This window comes from Folsomia candida, unplaced genomic scaffold (genome assembly GCF_002217175.1).
Source record: "Folsomia candida strain VU population unplaced genomic scaffold, ASM221717v1 Fcan01_Sc003, whole genome shotgun sequence".
Taxonomy (NCBI): domain Eukaryota; kingdom Metazoa; phylum Arthropoda; class Collembola; order Entomobryomorpha; family Isotomidae; genus Folsomia; species Folsomia candida.
Window position 1 is genome coordinate 9,668,553 of NW_019091195.1, and position 25,370 is coordinate 9,693,922.

At 39.3% G+C, this 25,370-nt stretch overlaps 1 protein-coding gene across 1 annotated transcript; it reads right to left on the reverse strand.

The window, feature by feature from the left end:
* Nucleotides 1–430: 430 nt before the first annotated feature.
* LOC110846951 (5-hydroxytryptamine receptor 2B) lies at nucleotides 431–22,412 on the reverse strand. The gene is made up of 13 exons (XM_035850058.1): nucleotides 21,021–22,412; nucleotides 16,561–16,621; nucleotides 15,638–15,671; nucleotides 15,505–15,543; nucleotides 11,521–11,569; nucleotides 7,836–7,896; nucleotides 6,950–7,108; nucleotides 2,628–2,739; nucleotides 2,429–2,561; nucleotides 1,877–2,211; nucleotides 1,499–1,602; nucleotides 1,155–1,186; nucleotides 431–1,095 (listed from the first exon to the last, which is right to left on the reverse strand). The coding sequence occupies exons 1-13, from the start codon at nucleotides 21,208–21,210 to the stop codon at nucleotides 1,004–1,006; spliced, it is 1,401 nt and encodes a 466-aa protein (XP_035705951.1). The 5' UTR covers nucleotides 21,211–22,412; the 3' UTR covers nucleotides 431–1,003.
* Between the last annotated feature and the right edge of the window lie 2,958 nt (nucleotides 22,413–25,370).

Below are 25,370 nucleotides of genomic sequence, written 5' to 3' on the forward strand. Positions count from 1 at the left end.
TGAATACACTCCGACTGTAGATTCTCTCGTTCTGCGACTGACTACATATGTACATACGTATTATGTGTATCCTGCATATATGTACCAACATACATACATAATGTGTATTATACGCGTTCATTCAATGACCTAATCATCCAACTTATCTTCTTCCGACAAACGATGAGCAGCATACTCCGTTCCAAAGTGTGGGATAACCTCATACATATAATTGTCGCCCATGCGACGACGAGTACAAAAACCCCTCTGCAGAAATATCTACGTAAGTATGTATAGAGTTTTGAACTCCAAGAATCGGCCCATCTCCGCCACACCAAACCACCCCCTCCAACCTGATATCAAGTCTTTATCAACTCCGAGTTATGGATTCCGTGCAGTTGTTGCTCTGAAATTGACAACCGCTCGAATGCCAAGGATTTTATTATCGTCATTTCCGTATTTACTGCTAAATGAATATGGTGTTTTTATTAATCAAATCAAACAATCTGAAACACGTAAAATAAGCTTAATATAAATTACGTACACTTATATGAATATGCATAATTATTTAGTTACACTAGTAATTCTGTTCACTTTTGTAGATTGTCGTCGACGACGAGTCAGTGACATTACCCTCAGTTGATCGTTAGTGACAAATGCAAATCTATGTTGGGTGGAGCACTGACACTTTAGTTCTGTTCGGAATATATGCAGTACATACTATACGCAGATAACTATAGTTCTGTTATCTGTGACAGAGTATAACGACCGAACCGAGAGTATGACATAGAATGAGCCAAGAAACTCATCAGATACACACAATACTGAGTTACTCGCGATAAGAAACACCAATCTGAGACGTAAAAAAATCTTTGAGTTGATTTGCATGAGTGAATTGGTGTCGATTATTGAATATTATTCTTCGAGCTGGATCCACAGCTCTGATTAGTCAGGATTTGTGGAGTACTTTCTCCGTTGATTAGTTAGTCAGATAGAGCACCGTGGTTGATGATGAAAGGTAAATTCAGTGACGTCTACGGGCAGTCTTATGTTGCCTCCCGAACAATATTCTCTTAAATGCTTGTCGAAATTCCGCATTGAATATTGTATAAATCACTGTGGAAAAAGGTTAATTTTATAAATAGACACCAATAAATAACCTGGATATTGGGTACCTGGATTTAGAGTTGAGTTGATGTACCCCAACCTGTCGTAGACACCAAGAAATTTTGATAAATATTATGTTTAACATTAGTAATTGGATCACTGCGTATGTACATTCGTTAGAATAAATGATTTTACAGTCGAGAAAATAAGTACTATAAATCAGTCCCATTCATACTCACATATCAAAATTTGAATAGACAAAGTATTCTATATTTTGCAGAAGATACAGCTGGTGTGCATATTGGTACAGTGAAAATTATCTCGGTGAGGTGATATTGAAACAATTTGACAGGACAATTAGCTGGAGAAATACATTGACGTCATCAGTCAATTTAATTGTACTAGTACTCACCACTGGAAAGCGTTGGCAATGTACTCTGGCAGCCAGCATTCGGTACAAAGAGCCATAATGAGCACCTGAAGAAAGAACGGTCCCCAACAGACCATGAAGCAACCCTGCAATAAATGTGTAATAAAATATTACCATAAATTATTTGTAATCGTGAATTACAATTCGGTTTGTTATATTTCAAATGCAAACAGGGCTGATCATTAATTGCAAAAAGATGGTGGTTGGTTTTGAATGCATGCACAGAAACTTTATAAATTCGGGAGCGAAAGAGTCCTACACATACATACGTAACCTTTGAGTACTTGAATGTGCGCAGATTATAATGATGATGCAAAAGGTAGTTATGCAGAGACAATGATCATATAAATTTTGACTCACGGTTATCACGGCTAAAGTCTTGGCGGCCTTGCGTTCCCGTTTGGCTTCGAGTGTCTCCTTCTGCTTTTGAAGATCTTTCATATGCTTATTTGAGTTTGAGATTTGGTTGGAGCTGTTGGCTTCTAGATCTGGAGAGGAGAGTGAGGCCTGTGATGCTCGGAAAGGGCTACACGGAGGTCGCAAATTGTCTGAGGGTCCAATGGAAGGGTTGACCCCTGAGTCGTCGTCGCAAGTGATAACTGATGATGCGACTGCTGGTGGTGCAAGCTGCTCCATTTCCTGCCCTTCCGCCGCAACAGTCGGACTTGCCATGACAGACTCTGTACTCGTTTCCACTGTGACAACAGTTCAACACGTTTCATTGACATATGTACATGCATTTTCGAATAATAATTAGCTCATTATGGTTATCATTTTGCATGAATCGTGGGGTTCATGAATTTATATAATCTCAAGCCTACGAAATTTTAAGCAATTGAAAATGCATATTCCATATTATGAGGAGTCGATTATACAAATACATAAGCTCAAGTTTGTATTTAAATGGATTACCCGTGGCAAGCTCGTCAGCGGAGAATGTGCTGGACAGTGGAATAGCAGTTTTGGCAGCTCCGATTGTTGTGGTTGAGGTGGATGTTGGAAGTTTATGATTATTTGCTTTTCCAACCCGGTGTCGAATTCGCGTCTTTGCACAAAACCAAGACGTGGATTAGACCTTTAATTAATTTATTAATTACCTTATTTATTGAACCTTTGCAGTTTGCCATATTTTCCAGTAGAGGATGAAAATTAATACTGTTGGAGCGTAGAATGTGGAAACGGTGGCAAAAACCTGATAACCCACATCAGGGCTGACCATGCATCTGAAACAAAGTTAAAAAAAATCGATCATCTTCCAATGCAATATTGTTGGACGAGTATGAAAAGGTAAAACATTGAAATTGAAGTAAGTTGTAGGTGAATGGAAATAAGCTCCCATCACCCGTGACGTATTTTTTAGTAGTGGCATTGGCATTATTCTAGATTCGACAGCCGACTTCTTGTTCTTGACTGGAGTTCAATTTCACGTGATGCGAATGCGATTAATGGTTAATTTTATGCTGTGTGAGTACACTTTATCCCTGCTGCATTCCTATCCATGCAGCCACGCTTGTGCTTTCCTCACAACATTTGAGTGTCAAATAAATAAAATTGAATCAATTCTGTAGGAGGAGGAGGTAAACTGGAGTTGATCTAAATCCCTCAGATCTTATCCATTTGTAGAAAGTGTAATCAAAGAGTCTGTCAGATATCTGTCCAACTTATAGGTATGCATTGGTTGAACTGTGTGTATTTTTACTTCACTTTCACCTTTCTTTCCAACTTCACCTTTTTGTTCCTTTGGCCCCACTTTTACAAGAAGAAAGGAGAAAGTTGTCAGGGAAGATGATCATTACGGGTTATTGGGACGTAAATACAGTTGCAAACGCGGATGGTGCAGTTCGCGAGGACGTAAAATTGTAAAATGCAATGGAGTAGTAAAGTAATCGAATTTCGTATTCAGAGTTCGTGGCAAGAAATTGTGGAATCATCCTTGAAGTAGGGCTCAAGATATTCAACTTGTTTATGCAAACGACGTCTATCTCAGACTTGGGTGGATGGGCGCAGCAGCAAGAGCAGGCTGGTTTACTTTTCTAGATTACAAAGTTATGGAACGACACCAGAAAAGTGTCTAGTTGTAGTTCTTAAGATTTTATCCGAAAATTCATTGACAGGCAGTTTTTGAACCCCTTCAACCAGAACCCCTTCAACCAGAACCAAGTTTACAAAAGCAGAATTTGATGATTCGCTCTTACTGGTGGGTGGAAATGTATCAAATTTTCGCACTGTGTAACACAATGTTGTACAAAACTGCTGTCGAAAACTTTTGGAAAGATTTTGCATCAACAGCAAGTCATGTCGAATGGCTGATATTGTTGATTGCATAAAAGGATTAAATGTCAGCCAGCTCAGTCAACACTACTCCATGATGATAAATCTTAATGCTGATAAGCGCGATACGGAAGAAAAAACCTACAGTGCAGACTCCATATAGCCCGAGTCAGGGGCATAGTCCCTGACTCAATAAGTCAGAGCCCGCTTCTAATTTTTTTTCCGAATTGACCGACATAATATCACCAACTTCCGCGTTGTGGATGGTTAAAAGTTTATTAGATAGTTTCTACCATTTGGTACCAAATTTTTGAATTAGTTACAAATCATGTGCCTTGACCACCATGACCAGTGGGCTTCTTTAACATCCTGAAGTTCTAAGCTGTATGCATGTGCTACCCAGCAGTGGTTTTCACTTTTTCAGCCTCCATATCAAATTTCAGCTCAATATAACGATTTTTAAAAATCTGTATGGGTCACCCCATAGGGTCACTCTGGTTGCACTTTGCTCACTTTTAACTTCATATTCTTTAATTAGAAGCCATTAAGTATAATTGTGCCGGATTTCAACTTTTTAAAGCAATTTCTAAAAATCGGTATGGATCACCCCATAGGGTCGCTCCAGATAAAAATTTTACCAATATCATCTCATATTCTTTCATTAAAACCCATAAGCAACCTCTCCACCAAATTTCAGTTGGATATGATGGTTTTGAAAAATCGGTATGGGTCACCCGATAGGGTCACTCAAGATGAAAATTTTTCCAACTAGAAGTCATTTTTATCTATTAGGAGCCATTAGCAACCTCTGTACCAAATTTCAGCTCTCTACAACAATTTTGAAATTTTGGTACATAGTACCCCACCCACTCCGATGACCCCCACCGGTCAACCACTGGACCGATCACGCCCATCTTCGAACTCGTTTCCTAACTTTGTCCAATATGTGTATGGTAAAAATTTCAGGTCAATCGGTTCAGCCGTTTTGGCTCTATCGTGCCGGACAGACAGACAGACAGACAGACAGACGGACGGACATGACGGTTCCATAAGCCCTGACTCGGGCTAAAAAGTTGTGTGAGTTGGGCTCCTTTCAAAAGAAAAGCTCATCTTTGGTCAACTTTTTTCTCAAAAAAGAAAATGAAGTGTCTGAAATCGTGGTAATCTACTCAACTCAAAAGGAATAAGCAAACCTTGTTCTTTTTCTGCATGCGCTCAAAACTTTCTCCCATTCAAGAGGAATTCGGATCCTTTGACCTAATCCTGCCACAGTTTCGCTGTACTTGGAATCATATGTCACATATATAACCTGCTGCTGCTCATGTTTCGTGCCTATGTATATGTAGTTACATGGAACAGTATGTATAATTCAAGTCTGTGCATGGAACCAACCTCGTTTCTGAGGTATTGAAATTTGCTATATCATCACGAAGAAATCTTACATTTTCATTCTACACAATTTGATTTCCTTATTATGACTGACGAGACTTGTATTTTTGAGGCCTTTACAAAAAGTGTAAAACGTAATTGCTTCTTCTGACTTGGTAGAAACCTAATGGCCTGCTCGAATTATAAATTTTTCAGAGCTGACAGTGCCAAAAATGAGTACTTGAGGTTAGATATTCCAATCCTACTCAGACTTCAATATAGGTGATTTTGTGGAGATAAATCTTTATATGCATTAGAAATGAAGGATACGAATATAAAAAGAAACCCTATACTTTGCAGTAATCGCGGTAAAGTGAAAGTACCACTGCAAGATATGCCATAGACGACGACGACGACGACGATAAACTCAGCGGAGCTTGAATTCATTAATTTTAATAATACGAAAGATTCTTTTGAATCTCGCAAAAATGAGTGACAGATATGACTCCAAGAAGATGATTTCATTGATTTAATTCAGTTCAGCTATCTGAAGTCCCACAGTGTTCAAATGAACTTGGGAGCGAAATTGAATTGGCTGAAAAAGGATGCGTATCGGTATCTGCATTTCCTTCTCATAAGGACGGGTGTGAAGGAATTGGATATATAATCAGAGGAAGTAGAGGAAGAACACATTTAATAGCCTTCTGCCATTTGGGCTCCGGTAGTTAGGAAACATCCGCAGCAGCAACTTTATAAATTACTCCTTGAATTACTCCATGAGCAGCCATGCACTCTATTTACATACATACTGCTGCAGTAAAAGACTAAAAGGTCGTGACAATGAATGGAGAAGTATTAAAATTTACATGGAGAGCTATACGATCTCACAACCAAGCCAAGAAAGCTGAAGATGAGCTCCTTTCTCCCACTACATACACATGTACTTACGTACGTACATGCACTCATCTTCTGCTTTTTCTTACGAGGAGTTCACTCCTCCTCAGCCATTATAAAATCGAGTGTAAACTATGTGTGAGCACAGTGATTCTTCTCCGCCACCCTCAGCAACACGATGCACGAGAAGCGAGAGGTAATTTAGTCGAAAGATTCAAATGATTAAAAATATTTTTTCACTCTCTCCTCCTGGTGCTACACACATCGTAGTGTCACTCTTGACTACATAATGGTCTTCTACTTGGCCACGCTTGTTTCGTGGTCGGTTCTCTGGAAGATCTATTGCTGGAGAGGCCCAGATATTTGTAAGTACATGCTACATAGCGACTCGTACTGGAGAAAGTTATGGTGTTTTTCTAATTACATAACTGAAATTTATGACACACAGTGTTCAGGCATGATATGAATTCTAGTTAAATGACTATCTTGTGCATTTCATGGGATGAATCAAGAAAACAACTTTTCGCTCTCTATGTATGCACTTATGTTCCTTGGTTTGAGGGGTTATTATATTTGCCATTTTCCCACCGATCGTACTTGCTCTACCAGTATACACTTATCTATTACGGAAAACTGTCTTTGGGCAAAGTAGGAGAAAGTTTGGCGAATCACGGACTTGTAAAAGTATATTAGAGAATGTCAAAAGTACGTGGAAAAGTGGGTTTGAAGGGTAGGCCGCAATCCTCGAGGATATGAAAGTTAATGGAGTTAAGCGAATGCAGGGGAAATTGTGGTGTAATTCAAGTAACAATCCTCAGCACGACTCAAATGTGTTGGCGATGATGAGAATTTTTTGTTCGATCTGTCGAAAGAGAAAAATGAGTTATAAAAATGTCTCACCTGTTATCTTCGATCCTGTCCTGAAAGTGGGGGTCCTTCCACCCCAAAAGCGGGGCAACTGAGACGAGGAAAGCGACCAGCCATACGAGGAGTATCATAAGGTTGATGTGGGTTACGTTTCTGTTCACAGTCCAATTTATACGGCTTACCGCCCAGAATCTATATCAAATTATTCCAGTGTTTTTATTAACCTACAAAGTATAAAACCTTTTTAACTGAGCATGCCACAAAACTTCACACGGTCATTTGTTACGAGGAGGAATGCGAAGATGGACTCTGTGTTGGACAATGGAGTACAGGGATGATAAAACGTTACATGGCGACTGGAATGGCCTTCTGGTGTGTGAAAAACGACCCAACATTGGCTTTGAAAGGATTTACCCATTACATTTGAAATCATTCAATCTCATGGATTCTCATTGAGCCATGGAAAACGAAGCTCAATAAAATGGAGCACAGGCACCGGGCAGGCAGGCAGGGCGACGACGAGTAGGAATGAAAACAGGATGGGCAAGCTCATCGAGATTCTCGATCTCGATGCCCAGCTTAACCCCAACATAAACTACACATCATGGCCAACCGATTCTGCCATTAAGGTTTCACCAGCTTTCACTCTCTCAGCTTAATTTATTCCACAAAGCCTGGATACATTTTCATCCAGCAGGAGGATGAGAATGGCTAATGCCGGATCCAATACACACACATGTTTCGGATCATCTGCATACGTAACATATTTGTCTGCATCATGTGGGAAGGATAACTCAAAATTCAATTCGGTGGTCGGAACCACCATCCATAATCCAAACCACAAATGCAAATATGTATGTTCATCCAAATCGACAGACACGTTCACACGAATAACGTGTGCATAATACGGTGCACTTACCTATCCAAAGCAACTGCTAAGAGATGGAGGATACTTGCGGAACAGCAAAGGACATCAAGACCTGAGAGCACATTTTTCTCAATTCAGTAATAACCATCAAAATAAATAATTTCTTGAACATGAGAACAAGTTATTATCATGACAGTGGTGAAAATCCTACCGTAGAATGAAAACATTTGCATTTATGTATAACTCTAATAAAAACATTCATAAGGCGAACTTTCTATTAAATCTATTGCTAAAATAATGGGCGTACTCACGACAACGTCTTATTTCGCATCGCAACTCATTTAGCAAACTTGCGAAGCTCAAAAAATTTTTGTCGTGAGGGGATTCGCAAAACAAATTTCGCAAACTCAATGCTGTATCTTTTATGCTTTATCTGTTTGCAAAAATGCCCAAAATTTCGCAGAAAAAAGTTTTAATTCAACGTATTTGTGAACTAGCCGTTGTGAATATAGTAAATTCCAATGAGTCATCTATTGGAAATATTTTCGACGACACCATACAAGATATTGTCCTGGTTAAAATGATGAGATCGACAGTTCCACGTAATCCAGTTCCCAAATCCGATCAGTGGTTCTCCATCGTACTTCCAACTCTCGACGATCATCGCTTCAAATCATATTTGAGGGTGTCACGTTACAACTTTGGAAAAATTTTACAAGAAATTCAAGATGACAAGGTTTTCAAATCCAAGAATTATGGAAAGCAAGTTCCTGTCGAGAAGCAATTAGCTATAGCTCTATACAAATTTGGGTTTGATGGAACTGGGAGTTCTCTAGCAAATACGGCAGCGTTATTTGGAGTTGGTGATGGGGGGACCATAATGAAAATCATTTCCCGAGTGATAATAGTAAGCTTCATTATTGTTGTAATTAAGCTAACGGATTATTATGATTATGTGTAAAACTTGATTATTTTGCTAGGCCATTTGTGCTATTGAAAAAAGATGGTTGTACTGGCCAACAGAAATGGAAAGGGTTAGGATTGAATACGACATGGAGGATTCATTGCCGAAATGTATTGGGTACATTGATGGGTCACATATCGTTTTAGAGGAATCTCCTGTTGAGGACCCAGAATCTTATTACACAAGAAAGCAGAGATATGCAGTACAGCTTCAAGCGGTGTGCGACAATAACCATTCTATTCGGAACATCTTCGTTTGGTACCCAGGATCGGTGCATGATGCCCGTGTGTTTGCAAATTCGGATATTGGGGGAAACCTCAATAAATATCTATCAAATGGACAATGGATAGCGGGTGACTCAGCATATCCCAATAGTCAATACGTTGTGACACCCTTTCGAAATAATGCAACGACTGGAACAACCATTGAGAGGAGAAAATTTAATAAATATTTTTCATCACACCGAGTCAAAATTGAATGCACGTTTGGCGTTATCAAAGAAGTGTTTTCAAGTCTCAAGGGTTTAAGAATCAGGATTAAAAACAAGAAAAGTCACAAATTAGTTTGTCAATGGATTACGTCGTGTTGCATCCTTTACAACATTATTCGAGACTCAATTCCAAAGGAGGATTACAACGATTATCTACACGAGGAGATTGAAGAAGCGGACACTAGTTTATTCAGTGATAGCGACGAGGTTAAACGTATTGAGATCTTTAATTTTGTTTGTAACAAGTTTTTGTGAACTGTAATAGTTTAAACAAATTTTAATTCAAAAAATTCAAAACTGGTGCATTAATTCATTTTAGATAACTCCAATTTATGCTTAAATTCTAGTTCGATTTTTAACTTGGCGAGTTCAAATTCATTTTTGAGACGAGTCTTCTCAAGTTCTATCCTCTCCATATCCATTTTTTGCTCATGGTCAAATTTTTTCAAATCCAGCTCGTATTGCGAGTCTCGACGACGTTTTTCATCTTCCCATTTTTCTTTGGACAGTTCCAGCTCTCCTTGCTGTACTTCAAACCGAAGCAATGCAGTCTGACCAAGGATTTCTAGTCCCGTACTCTCCGAACTCTTCCGCTTATTTTTATTTGTGCTAGTATGACTTTGTACCGTATTTCTGGACGACATTGTGACACCAATTTCTTGCTCGATTTGTCCTGGCATGTCATACTCTTCGCTGTTTTGCAATTGAATGTCCTCCATGATAGATTCGATTGAAATGGATGAGTCGTGGAGGTATGGTGGATTAATGTTGGTTCTGGTACCATATATTTCGTCCATCTCATCAAAGAAGGGGCAACGCTTTAATAGCACTTCTAAAATTACGTACAAAACGATACAGGTATTTTACTGGCTTATATTTGATATGAATATGATCAATTCACTCACTCTTCACACTTTCTTCACCTTCCTCGAGTAACACTCCTTGTCCTGTTTTGCTTCTCCATTCAATAGCATCCATGTATTTCTTCTTTAAATTTTTGACCTGATTTTTGAGCTGATTCCCTGAGCAGTCCTCCAATTTTAATTTCTCCACAGCGTTTTGATAGAAAATTGTAGCATTCGGCTTTTCCAGGGGCTTTCCTTGTTTGACAACACTTGTAAGATAGTTGAGAAGGATTTTATTTTCATCGTCCGTCCACCGTCTTCGAAAAACTTGAAAAGAAACCGGTTTTGGTTTAGCTTCTGGGTTTTCGCTATCGCACTTCGGCTCAACAGTTTTAGCTTTTTTCGCTTTGACACGACCAGCAGCCATTTCACCGTAATTTAAATTATGGATAAGACTAAAATTATCTGTAATTTTTATCGATTTTGATAGAGTTTAATCTTGCAAAATAATCTTGCGAAATAATTTTGCGAAATAAGAACATGCTCAATTGCTGGGTAAATTTGCGAAAAAAATCCCATGGTTTTCCAGCAAAAGTTTTGCGAAGTCTCGCAAATTTCGCAAAACTTCGCAAGTTATGTTGCTATGCTCAATTTGCGAGATATGCGAGATATGCGAAGGTTGACGTGAGTACGCTCAATATTTTTTTAAACTTAAGTGGTGTTTATGCTTCACGTCATCGTCACGTCCTCCTTCAAATCCGATTTTTTGATTGGCTGAACTAAATTATCACTACGACAATTAAAAATTTTAACCAATCAAAAAATCGGATTTGAAGGAGGACGTGACGATGACGTGAAGCATAAACGCACCTTTATGCCATGTCAATGTCAAGGGACTAATAACAGAATAATATTAGCGACGAGTTTGTATGTTATAGACTTTAATGCTCCTTTAACTTTCATACCACTGGGTGAAATCGATTTCCTTTGTTACTAGCTTTTGACTCATACTTTAACTCTGTTGAAACGACGAGCCTAAAAAAGTTTAAACTCATGGCCTACCATTTTACCATCATTATAGTGACTTGACCACACTGACACCAGATAAATGACTTGACCACACTGACACCAGATAAATGACTTGACCACACTAGATAAATCTTATGTGAATGGTCATCTTGAGGATAATAATCATCGTCAACTAGTCATTATTGATGAATACTTTTGAATGATCATTATTAACAGAGCGGTTTAAAATTGATTTATACGGTTTAATATAGCAATCAGGTTATTCTTTTTTAGTCAGTCTTATACAAGTATGTACATATCTGCTCTATGTTGTATATGTGTACATGAGCTTACAAAATAGACCAGTCTGCTATACGATTACTTGAATCACAATAAAATAAAATCTCACTTAAAACCCAAAAAACTTACTCGTCCAAACTTCGCAAAATCCAGAGCCAAAATTCCAACGACCAGATATCTGAATAAAATAGTGAAAATCAACATCACATTAGAACTGTTACAAGATTGATTACTTTCTATTACACTCTGTCTTAACTATCCTTTCTCTCCTGTTACAAATAACAATGCTGCTACCACGATCACGAATACCAGTCAGATAAAACCATCTCAATTCATTCTTGCCATCACATCACACAGTTATGCATATATATATGTGCATACATATACGCTTCCGTTACCAACACTGGGTGCTCACTCCTTACATGTGTGCACATGCCGGAGAAAGCAAATGTGAGCGAGCTTCTCATTCACAGCGTCAAACTGAAGGAACTTGTGATAAAGTGAAAAAGAATGGAGATAAGATGAAAATTTCAGTTTCTAAACCTCCCCCTTCACGCCTGACTACATATTAACCAGTTGCAACTTTCACACCCCGGGCAGGATTTATTTCTTGAATATTTTATAGTTTAAGTTTAAAATATATTACATATTACATGGTTCGATAGTTGGCTATTCCATTACGATCATCCAGCTCAGCTAAGCCATGTGTAGGATCGCGGAACAACATTGGTGCAGACATACATTATTGGTTTGCGACCAGGTGGCGATCAACCGTTCGTCCAACACAATGGCAAACTTTTTCCCATCGCTCACACCACACCACACCATCACCACATCCATTATCTACTTTTTAGTTGGATGCGGATTTAGAGTAAATTTATTTTATCCATCCACGTACGGTTCATATGCAGATGGAAGAATGAATCAAGTTTCGGAGATTAAGGTTTGAGATGCGAAATTCGATAGGATTGAGCTACCAACAGCTACCATTCAGCTATTGTTATATAAATTCGTAAGATGGATAAAACCGCTGTGCTGGTGGGTGTACGAAGTAATAACACTCAGCATGAATATCGCCTGCTCACCAACAGGATGTCTTTTGCCATAACCAGAAACGTATTACAGAATAGGAACACAAAAGACGGGATCTGTTATGGTGATCATTTGGGCTAAATTTCGGTGAATTCTGCATTATTCGGATGAGAAATTAGTTTTTTGGATAATAATATCTCATCAAAATTCGGGTTTTGATTAGTAAATGGAGTGATTTTTACCTCTAGCTAGGGCTTAGGGAACCGTTTTGTCAGTTTGTCTGTTTGTTCGTCTGTCAATTTACCTGCCTGATTTACTTGAAATTTGGAAAACTTTTAAAGTACTTATTTATTTAGGAATTATAAAAAAAGCATTACATTTTCGGTCAACCAGCCTATCGGTTGGATAGGGTCGTTGGTAAAATATTCGAAATGGGTGTGGGGAGCTTAAATTTGTGATATCTAGGTACTGAAGTATGAGTATCATGGTATAAAATCGATGTTTGATATCACATCAGAAAAATCGCTCATAGTCTTCGCCGTTTTATAATTTACCAAAACTTAGGATTAGCCCAAATGGATCACCATACTAGATATCGTTCTTCCGTTTTTAAATTACATGAATCAAGAACCGTAAAATTACAGGAGACTTGTAGAATACTGCCGTAAGTGGGAAATGATTTGGAGTTTGTTTCTTTTTGACCAATTTTGCGTCCGATTATTTTCCAAATCTCGCTTTCTCTCCGTCGAGTCCACTTATTCTGCTCTTTCCTAGCTCACCCACCAACGCACACGCAACATGCATAAGTACATAGGCACATATGCCGCAGTAAAATCTAATGGAACTACTTGTTAGTGTTAATAATGTATGGGGGCAAACTATATTAAATACGTATACTTACTATTAGTTTTCTTATCTCAATGCTTTCTCATGGCCTTTTTTATATAACCACCTACCTCAAAAACCTTTGAATTTTTCATGGTGTAATATCCTAGTTATCGTTTCTGTATTATACAATACCAAAAACAACTCAAATTCATATTTCAGCCATTTGGCATGTCTTTGTTTCTGGTTCGTTTTCCTTGACTGATCCAAACATGTATGTATCGCTGATTTTCACCACTTGAGAGAAATATTTGAGAGAAATTTTCGCATCTAGTGAATCGGCAAGCAAGCAGGCAGGCATAAGTTTCTCTACGTGTCACATTGTTTGCTTTCGGAATTTGTTCTTGTTAACTCAACATTGTGCAACACAAGAAAATTCCATCTCGAGAGAAAATCCGGCAAGTTTGTTGAAATTACTTTTCAATTTCTAGCTTCTTCAACTTTCTTCGACATGCATCATGCCATCCATTTTCTCATCATCATCTCATAAGTTGGATTTATATTATGTTTCATATTATACATCTAGATACTCATCACACAGTTTGTCCTTATTGTTCGCGTAGCCCATATTCTCCAAACGAACAATTCCGACATTTTTATCAAAATCCTCAACTAGCAAGTTTCTGCACCCTTTTGTTGAAGCAAAATACCACACATCCTTTTGCAGAAGACCAATATTGTTGCTCACACATGCAGATTTGGAGCCTGATGTACTTTGGTGAGAAAGTTCAAAGTGATGGAACGTGACGACGGCTCGAAAGACAGCTGTGGTGGTGCCGGAGTTGGTGCAGACAAAGATTGAATGCCCTCCGAGAAGTTCCTTCGAATATGGAGACCTATGTACTCTCGATCCAATAACCGTGCTGGAGTTTGGCTGTTGCCTGGTGGTGGCGAACGAGACGACCAGAATTGAGAGATTGAGACATAATCCATGAATCCATGCCACAAGCAAAGACGAACACACACACACAGACACAAATAGCAATGAAAAAGGAGAGAAGATAGGCTGGTTGGTACTACTGCTGGCTTGTTTTTGTGCCAAAAGGAGCGGACAGCCACAAGCGACGGGATTGAATAAATGTTGTAGCCTCGAGGAGCGAGTGCTTTCATTCTGTGGCGTCGGCATCGCAGCGGCGTTGCGTTGGTGGTGGTCGTGCTGTCTTGCTTTCCCTCAACTCGTACCTCTTTTGGGTTGGCAAAGTGGATCTTGACTTTACTGCTCGTCTCGGCTTTGCTGACCAACCAGGAGGGAAAAGAGGTTGATTGTCAGAGGAAAAACCAACATCTTCAGAACTCAATTTCCGTTTTGCGGATGAAGCAATGCAGCCGTCTCAACTGTTAACGGTATTACGATGTCACCTTTGGCACATTCTCCTATTTCTCCTCCTTTGATCTTTTCCTCCTACCTTACTTTTTTTACAGCCCCCTCCTGCCCCAAAACTATATTTATGTCAACAACATTGATTTTATGACTAGGTTCGAGTGGTGGCCATACCAGGAGGATTGAATAACCAATATTTACTTGTACACAAATAGCACATGCTGAATAACTATTTGTTTATTATCAATACACATATTAGGCACATTTTCTCCGTCGAGGGGGATTTTTTTTTAATGTCGGAGGCGTACGAAGAAATCCGTAGAAGCGGAAGATTTGTGTATGTATACTTAATCCACCTAAGTAGGTGACATATTGTATTAAGAAGGCAATCTCCCCAGAGGCACAATAAAAAGTAAAAGGCAGCAAGAACACGCACATAGACACGTATATAGTTGTTTTACAATTTAGAGCTCACGTCTATGGCCGTCTCCAATTTCAGTGTTGGCAATTAGATAAATAGAGTATTTCCAACGTGGGACGAGTAGAACTTGTCTCTTCCCTGTAAACCAGATTTACTGCCTCACCACCATAAACTAAACCAACTAAGCTAGGTGTTGGAGTACAACAAAACGAGATTTCTGTTTTATATCTTTCTCAAAATCCGCTTTTCTCTCTCTTTCTTCCTCTTCCTCCCTTCACCTTTTCTCTCCCTCTTCTTAACTGATCTGACCCAAAACCAACTCTGGATTATCCACTCTTGTGGTCGCCAACTATAAAATTATCTCTTATCTTACGATAATGCTTATGTTAGCACACGAGAGGCATGACAAGAGACAAACCAGGTTTTTTTTTTTACTTATTCCATTAAAACTTACCATGTAGTGTGCGGCAGGTCCCATAACGAAACATGCAACCTATCAGAGAAAGACACGTACATGTGTATTTACGTAAGAAACTGTATGGCGTTACACAAACGATAATAGAATGTTGCTTAATAATGAAACTCACCATCAAGTCGGCTATTCCCAGACTCACAATTAACCTGAAATTAATCAGTTTGTAAATAAACTGGGTGATTCGTTCATACTTGAGTAAATAGGTAAGAGGGCTCGAGTGTGCGTAGGCAGTGGTGTATTTGCACTTGAATTACGGAAATTGGAGTTAATTTTTATTTGGGCCTGTTTACCCACATCTCGCACGATCTCTCAAATCCTTCTTTCAATTTGTTTAAAACCTTCGGAGAGCCACGGCTGCCGCTGCCGCAATTCCTATTTTAGGATGAATTCATCTAAATCAACACAGGTTAATGGTTGAGGGGTGGTTTGTGCTAAATGTGTGTTGATGTCGGCACGGAAAGAGAAAAGTACTTTCTCCACTGGGTGTTGGACTGTGAGAATTTCGTGGCAGTTTTCTTGGGCTGCTTGGCTAGGCTTGACAACTCAAATTATATCAGAACATTCCACATGACAAAGCAGTACCGGTGGTTTTTATGGCCTGATTTAACCCAGCTTTTACACTTTGAGTCAGGAAAGTGTGGTTTTCCAAGAAACAGTCACTTTTCGCGAGGGTTTGGGATATTTTTTATTAAGGACTTTCTTCCTTGTGCAGCTCCACTTGGTTCATTCCGTAATTGGCAATGACTTCTTTCCGGATTTGCTATGGGGCTCATGGTTGGCCGGTTTTGTGGTCAGTTATTTGGGCAATGCCTTTATTCTTTCACCTCTTTCATCTGATTGGCAACACCACCACGACTTCTACGGTATCACAGCTACAAAGGGACCCTCTTTGATACAATTCGTTTTGTATAACACTTCTTTATTGGTCTTACATGTAGTACACGTAGCTAATTGAATTGCTGGGTATTGTACAAAACTCTGGCTGAATTGATAATACAACATTGTTTGGACAATGTTTGGACACGCATGCATTACCTGTTTGCCACGTTCTGTAAATTCCTCTCGATAAACACGGCAACAATGACGAGGACGTTACCTGAAAGAAAACAGAATAATCAGACTGTAGTCAGAAATTGCACCTGTTCACACGAAAGAATGTGGTGATAAGTAGTCGACTGTGTGAGATGAGAATTTGTAGCAGTGGACCAACTTGAGCCAAATGGGAAGACGTCCGCAATCAGAGTTGAAAATGGAGAACAAATTGGGTTGGAATAAAGGAAATTTTCAAGAGACGGCAGATGAAAATGTGTTGTGGCTGTAGTCATTGGGTAACAGATGTAGCCATTAACACCTCCAAGCACCAAGGAACACAGGAGGAACAACAACTTTCATTCAATTTCAGATGGGTTTTCTTTTTTACACTTTCACCACTCTCAGAAACAGCAGGAGCGTTTGTGGTAATGCAAAAGTGTTAAAAACCAGAGGAATCCTTCTTACCACATGCATGCACGGCATACATACCTTTTTTATCCATTACTTTTCCGAAAAACCAAAGGGAACCAACAAACAAAGTCTTTTTTGTAGTGGCATTTTTTTCTGCCACCGCTGCTGCCGTTCGATGGATGCCTTCCACTTTACAAATATCTAAATGTTTTAGCGAAGCCCACTTTCACCTCCTTGTATAAATAAGAAGAAGAGGGAGCAGTGGCGAACTATTTATATGGACTGCGTGAAAAGTGGGATCAATCAATATCTTTCCAAAACCAACATTTTTTATCCATTCACGTTCCCTACGTACATGGATTCTCCAGCCCAAAGTACAAACAGGTGCCTGGTTCACTCTTCCTTGATTTATTTAGGTGTTTTATTTGCGGATTTGTAGCAATTTTGGAAATAATGAAAATGAAATGGAAACCTGATCCAGACCAGATTCTTTCATTTTTGATCCTCAGCCAGCCACTTACAAAGGAAATATTTATCCCGAGAAACAAACCAAAGTTCTCCTCCATTAATCTTTGATCTGAGCTGGATGGATGAAAGCAACTCTGAGATGACTAAACTTTCTTTATTTCAGTGCGAACAAATCAAGAAACGCGGCACATGGAGCACAATTACGTATCGTACAACCACTGCTTCTTCTATCATTACACAAGATCAAACCTTCCCTAATTTCATTTCATTTAAGAATGCTGATGGGATAGAATTTTGCATGGCTTCCTCTGTAATTTTAAACATAATAATGGAATGCAAACCGTGACCAGCCTAATGTTAATGTTTGGTTGTTGAAGATGAAAAGTTTCTCTACGCGTCTGAGGGCTGAGGCTTCCGTCGCACACATGCATATGTATGTGCGGCGCATAGTGGAAGAGTTAATTTAAAGCGGATTATAGGGATAAGACGGAGGAGCATAGGTTACAAATGGGCATCCCTTTCTTCCTCAGTAATCAACCACAAGTTAAGAAACAAAACGGGGGAAAGTTTACTTTCTCCAGCTTGACAAAACTCGTTGGTGTAGTGGTGCGGTTGGTTGGTTGATGCACAGCCAACTACGGGAGAATGATGATGATACGTACGTATGTACCTCGCACATAGCGACTTGATGAGTGTGCTGCTTCCTTCCTAGGAAGATGCGAAACTAAACTAAACTTGACTAACTACAGGAGATACTTTTAAATAACTCTTGGCCTGAATAGTCTTGGAGTTAGTTGATATTGCATTTATCTTCCATGCTCACATTTTAGTCGTCTCAGCCTAAGCTACAACCACCAAACTGTCCATCCAACTCTTTCAAACTCATTCACCTCAAACTCATTCAAACAAGAGTTTGGTGAAAGTCAAAGAAGCCAGTTTGCATTCAGAGACGGCTGAGAACGCGGAATACTTAATTGCATTAGGAGTCGTCGTCGTAATGAGATGAGACCACTGTAAACTCGTAGCGCTAAAAAGTTCCAGGATTATGCAGGATTGCTTATACATATATGTGCTATTGACTAATGAATGAGTTTCACTCAATCGTTTGTCGAGTTGGCGAATTAAGTAGCTGGCCAAAGTTGAGGAAATAGATAAGCGATGACACCAGGGGTGAGATGAGCATCTAAAAATACGTAGACTATAGCGTGGAGAACGGTGCTACCGATAATGCAATTTACAACCCCATGCCCTACGTACGATGGGCAGTTGAGATTCTCCTAAAAGTTTTTTTAATGATATAAAAACCCATTGTGGTTTGTGCAGTGGACGACTTTGATGTCAAAGCTGCGGCCTCGTCATGACCCCTCTGACACTGAATTGAATTGAATTTGGCATAGTTTTAGTTTGCTTCTTGTGCGGAAAGGAGAATGAATGGTAAGAAACGCAATGAGACGACGTTATTATTGAGCCGGATGGAAGGAGCAGAGGATTGAGGGGGAGAAAGTTTGACTGGTCTGATATCCAAGAGTGTAGTGGATGGGAGACATAAGTGCTCAATAGAAAAAGTATTGCTGAGGGTTTGATTTTGAATTTCAACTTCTCCTTGGAGAGAAATGGAGAGGAGCGGAACAGGCGGAGAGATAAAGACAGAGAAATAGAAAAAAGTTTTATGGAAATGACTCCAGGCTAAACTCCAATTTAAGACCTTTCGATAGATCACGAAATAGACATTCCTTCTGAAGGTTTATGTTGTTCCTAAAATCAAATCACATCTCGGCAGCAAAGGATTAGAATTCCAAACCAATCTCTGACTCGTCACTACAAGTCGGCGAGGCTGTCTCTGCTGATGAAGGGAATTCACCCATATCATCTCTTTTGGGTCTTTTCCTTAACATCGGTCAATACGCACTAGTAAAATTCCCTTCAATCTCATTACTGTGACAAAATTAAGTCGCATCGACATTTTTATATCTACACGTGGTCGATTCGTTCTCAGACGGAGTGTGTCCTCTCACAAAATATCCAGCAATATCCAGCAATAAGAACTTTGAAATTAAGTCAAAATGTTTCCCTAGGAAAAGAACAATGTGAAGCCAGTGATGTGTTCCATATTCAATTTCTGGCCGCAACCCAAGTATGAAAACCACCCTTGAGGGTAAAACTCATTGAACCGTCGCATTTCAGATCGCCAACCGCAAAAGCAGTGCTATCCTCACCTCCTCCTCGTCATCGCCTCTCTCGAGTGATTCACAAGTCAAACCTGACTAGCTGGTGACATACTTTTTGGGTTTGCTGCTTTTCAGAATGTGGAGTATTCGACGGAAAAAGTGTAATCAAAAGAGAAATGACGCTCGATTCTTACGTATATGCAGGCATACGTATAAAGCTATACTAAATCTTTGTTTTAATGGGACAGACTTTTTCATTGTATTAGTTTGCACATTTTTATCGTCACGCGTGGGTTTCGGCTATCTCGCTATCAGACATCCTGCAACAAAAATCTATGGCAGTGCAATTTCTCGTCTGTGTTCCGTTCCGTACTGACCAAGAGAAAAACATTTTGTTTCCATTGCCCTTTCCGCTATAATTATCGAGCCATGTGATGGAGAATGTACTTCTACTGTTCTGTCGTGTCGAGTAATTTCATTCGGCTGTATTTACCTCCTGTCACCAAAACATTCTGGCAGACTAAGCTTACTGCATAACTGAACTAATCTTTTCTGCGTACTCCCACACAGTATACATTTTCGTATGCTTTGGATTTTGAGATCTGTATTGTCTACGTATGCACACATGATTGTGTTTGGGTTGGCAAAGGAAAATTTGAAGCATATGGAGTCTGAAATTTCTAAGTCACATGAAACGAATGAAGAATCAGGTTTTCTACTTGAACGTTGACCAATTAATGTTCCTATACGTAATCTGCTTTCCACAATCAGTCCATGCATCAACCTTACAACTATTGTTTCCTCAACACCAAAACGAACATAACATTAGCCATAAATCCGTCCCGTAATGTGCAAAAATGTAATCTCTGAGAAATTACCAAACTTTGCCTATTCATTCCATCAATGGTACTATTAAGCAAAATATCTTTGCTGGTTGGAACATTCGATTTGCTGATTAGAGCGAGTGCTTTATTTTCTAACGTTTCACCAGGTTCCCTGTGAATTAATGGATGCAATACCATTGACAAAATTCCAATAACATAGAAAAGGGGACACAATGCGAACAAGAATAATGTGAAATGAGAATGAATGAAAATAACTACATCCTGCAAAATGCCACATATAGTCAAGTTAATCAAAAATTCTCATATTTCCCATTCCACTTTTGTCCGAAGACATCTGACAATAGGTATAATAAAGTTGACTAATATAGTAAAGTATGACTTGAAAATCTGTTAATGCAGAGTGAAGGAATTTGTTTATAATGTACACAGGCATACATATATGTATTCATGTAAATATGTCTGTTCTGTATGCATATGCTGTAAATGTAAGTATATGCTGTGTGTAAATTTACACTTTTAGACTTGCAGCTTACCGATAATTTATTACAAAGTACACAAAAATAAGTATTACCGATTATTGTAGATAAAATGATGACAGCAAGAAAGATTGAACTGAGACACATTAAAGCGATTGTGGACCAAGTTGTGACCCCGTCCGTAGTGGAGTTTTCGGCCGAGAAGGAGGAATTGTCGAGAAAAGGCCCATTGTCCAACCCGTCACAGGACGGACATAGATCCGTCTCGTTCAAAATCTCCTCCATTTGTGAAGGTAAACTTCTCAAACTTGATTACGCCAGAGATTCACAGTTCACTTTGCTCTGTCAAAGAGAAGAAGTCTCACTATCAAACCGTAGCCCATTCACCCCCTTGAGTCGCACTCAATCATTGGAAACGTAAACGGAATCGATTAGGCATTCATTTTCATTCCGTGCCGTATTTCCTTCTGAGTAACTCTTCAGTGGGTGACAGTTGGGATGGTTTTGGGGAGGATGAGAAGATGTCCAAATTCTCACTCAACCAAACCACTTGAAATGGAGATGGCCATTGGAATGGTTAGCATTAAGTCACTTAGCCGACTTTGGGAGTCTTCACATAAATAACCCCAGGAATCAAACAAGATGGGCCCGTTGGGAGTTTGGTAAGTGCGCTCCGGTATTGAACATTGTGTAAAAGAACTACCACTACCCTCGCACCGGCTCAAAATACACCATATTTTTACTCCTTCTGTCGAATTCTGATCTCAAATCCCTGCGTTATATCAGAGTTCTGGATAAAGAAAGCATAAGCCGGAGAAAGGTCGGTCGGTGGGTCGGTCGTTGCTCGAGCTCGGATTGAACAACTTTCAAATTGAATTTTTTTCTTGTTTGGTTATGCTGAAGTCCAACCAAAGTGATACCGAACCGGAACCACAACCAAACCAATTCCAAATCCACAAGATGTTTTCATATGAAATAGAAGCCCGATGAGGAGAGGGTTGACTTATTGGTTGTAGACCTTGTACTTGGAGCAGCAGTTGAATTTGTGTGGGAAGTAGAAATGTGAGCCGTGGCACGACTAAGCATAAACTCTTCTGCTCGAGGTAGAATATAAAAAAAATCAACTGAATTGATTTGGCGCAATATATATCTGCTTGTATGTAGGTTCATGTACAATGTATGGGGTGACAGTTGTGGTTGATGGATGTAATCCCAATGAATAGTATTTGGAGCTATACGAGCACGGCGTATGAAGTAGACCCAGGAATCACTTCTCACCAAACAAAGAATAATATGTCCGTGTTCAACAACAACGACGGAGCAAAATTGAGTCTCAAAATCTACACCGTCGAGAAAGAAGACCAAGCGTGGGTCGTGATGAGAGGACCAAAAGTAAGAGACCGGACTACTTGTTCTAGGTTTATTGGCAGGCAAGAGAAATCGGGAGAAAGTCAATTGAGCTCCAGCAGCAGCCTCCACGACTGAGCCAATCTCACGTCCGTGCTGGGACAAAATCCACTTTTGCCCGTGCTTTCTCCAACTGCACGCCTGCGTTCCCATGCTCCTCACCTACCCCCTCGCCTAGCCTTCCATGCACCAAGAATTAGGTTTCATCAGAGCGGTTGGAAATGTGCTCAGACATCAAAACTCTTGCTATTAGCAGAGTGCCAGGCCGCACCATAACTCTCCATCTACGTCAAATACATCGTTTGACCTACACATGTCAAGGGTCATCAGAAGCCTGTGTCAGTCACACACAGAGCTCAGTCCAAGAAAAACAAAGCGTTCGTCCAATGTGCAAGCGTTATTGCGGTGGTGTTAACTGGAGAAAAATCATCCAAGATAATGGACTTTCACCAGAACACATTTTTCACCTCACATGTCTCAAGAACAATTAAAAGTGTTACCACCATGGATGAGAACTATTCCTTATTTCAGGCAAAATATAATTTTTCATCCAATTCTTCTCCTCTCCTTTCTGACAACCCTGTGCATCTATTTGTACATAGAGCAGTCCTATTTATAATGCATATGTACGTATTTAGTATCTGGAGAATTTATCCCAGACATGGCAATTATACGAAGGACTACTTTATTCTTAAAAAACGAGTTAAAACATTTGGTTATATTATAACTGAAGAATGTATAAACACATACTGAATAATTGGAAGGAAATATATATGAAATGATATGAATGCGCGAAGATGCTGAGGTCCATATATCATTTGAAAAATGTAATAAAGTAGGAAATGGCTACGTGACTTTTCTTGATTTTGTTTTGATCCATTTGCAGATACGTGTGTATTTTTCATTCAATGGTACCAGAAAAATTGATATAAAATGCTTAATAATGAATGTTTTTAAATAAATGTTTTTAGCCCGAGTCAGGGCTTATTCTGCACTCTCCTTAATGGTAAAAATGAGATTTATTCTGACATGCATTCCAAAAGGTCTTGACATGTCCGTAGGTCATAAAAGGGTTGGGACACTGGCTGGAGGGGTGTCATGTTAATGAAATAAATATTTTGAATAATTTGCATTCTCTGTCTGAATAGATTGAAATGGTGCAATTCGATTTGAATTGCATTGCATTTAACTCTCTGTATAGTTTTACTCGGTGGTTGTGACATGTCTCAAACTAACTTTGGCCCATACCAAATCGTACATTGGGACTAGAATGTCATCATCTGAAACTCAACCTATCGTGTGTTTCTTGTCAATTGCATGGTTAGCATAAGGCGAAACTTGACCAGACAGACGAGCAGAGAGCAAGATAAGAGGTGGCCAAAGAGGGCTGAATGGGGAAGAAGAATGGAGACGAGGAGGAAGAGCCTGCCTGACACACCAAGGGCTGCTCTAGAGGGGAGTTGACAGGTGATATGTGAAAAAGTCGCACCCAAGAAGACGACGCAGCAGGAGGAGCAGTTCAAGAAGAACACGGCGTTGGGTGATTTAATTGGCAAGCGATCAAATTAGCTCCTTCTCGCTAAAACCAAGTGTCACGCTTCTCGATTTTTTTCCTGCTCTCGCCCCCCTCCACATACGTAACATGCACTTACGCCGAACTGAAACTCACAATTGCTGGAGTATTGCCCTCTCCCTGTGCTTCCACCAGTCAATTAGGTGGGATAAAGACTAATGAAGATACCCAAGTCGTCATTATTGCGAAGACAATAGGGTTTGGATGGATTTTCTTGTCTCGCATTTCAACTAAGATTACGCGAGGAGTCAGCAGCTAACTCCTGTTTTTCTGTTGGTGCCCAAATCACATTTTTATCACATGGACATATAATAAGGTTGATCAGAGGAACACGAGAGGACTTATCAGAAGGACATAGTTACAGCTTCTTATTCAAAGCAGAATGGCCTTCGGTCACTTTACATAATTTCTGCTGCATAACTACCATTCACATAATGGCGATTTTACATAATTATCAATTATGTTAAACCCAACTTTGCATAATTACACATTGCATAATTTGAGCCAAATCCCATTACCCAGCTCATTCTGTGGTCACTGACCAATTATGTACATATACTAAGCTTGACTAAAAATGTATTTCAGAGTATACAAACTATATAGGTACAAAAAGATTTATCTACCTACACCTACATTATGTGAAATGGTTACACTCTTGCTATTAGAAATCCAGTATTAAAATAATACCCAGTGGTCTTCATATATGACTCAACCAGGATGGTACTGATAATACACTCAAAATAAGGTAGTAATGAATCATTACCATGCGGAATGACTATGTGGCTCTACCACGTCGGTTACGATTTGTCGTAGAAATGGTAATAACATTTTCGGGGAAATTCAAATTCATTACCAAATATTAAGGAAGTGAATACCACTATGTATTAAATTTGAATTTCCCTGAACTTATTATTACAATTTCTACGACAAATCGTAACCGACGTGGTAGAGCCACATAGTCATTCCGCATGGTAATGATTCATTACTACCTTATTTTGAGTGTACCTTCTTGTCATAGCTCGGTATTTTTTACGGGCCGGTAAAATTTTAATACCAAGCGGTAGCAACTTTAATACCAAAAATCAATAACTGCATGACTAGTAGGTATATCAGATTTCTAAGTACATTTGTAAGTAAAAAATAACTCCAATGGTTCCACCGACGACTATATTTGCACCTTATGGTGCTCGGCTACTGTATATAACGACAAAGGAAATTTCATACTTACGTAAAAACACCAACTTCTAGCCCTGATAATTAAGCCTGTAGAAATTACGAAATTAAAATCCAGTTTTCCCTGCAGATTTCCAAACACGCCATTCAGGAAGATTTTAAGATGTGCAAGTTCCTCTCAACCTTAATTACGAAACAATTATGCAATACGTATTTATGTGATAAGGCTTCTTATGTAATATGACTTTTATGCAATAAAAATTAGGCGAAATGGCCATTATGCAAAGGTTCG

Bases quoted from the DNA above. Each gene is read 5' to 3' on its own strand.
- LOC110846951 (XM_035850058.1), bottom strand. From the start codon at position 21,210: ATGGAGGAGATTTTGAACGAGACGGATCTATGTCCGTCCTGTGACGGG. The intron at 11,570-15,504 runs GTAAGTTTTAAT...TATTTTATTCAG, and splicing joins GACCTGCCGCACACTACATG to ATATCTGGTCGTTGGAATTT. The intron at 1,187-1,498 runs GTGAGTACTAGT...TGTCTACGACAG, and splicing joins ATTGCCAACGCTTTCCAGTG to GTTGGGGTACATCAACTCAA.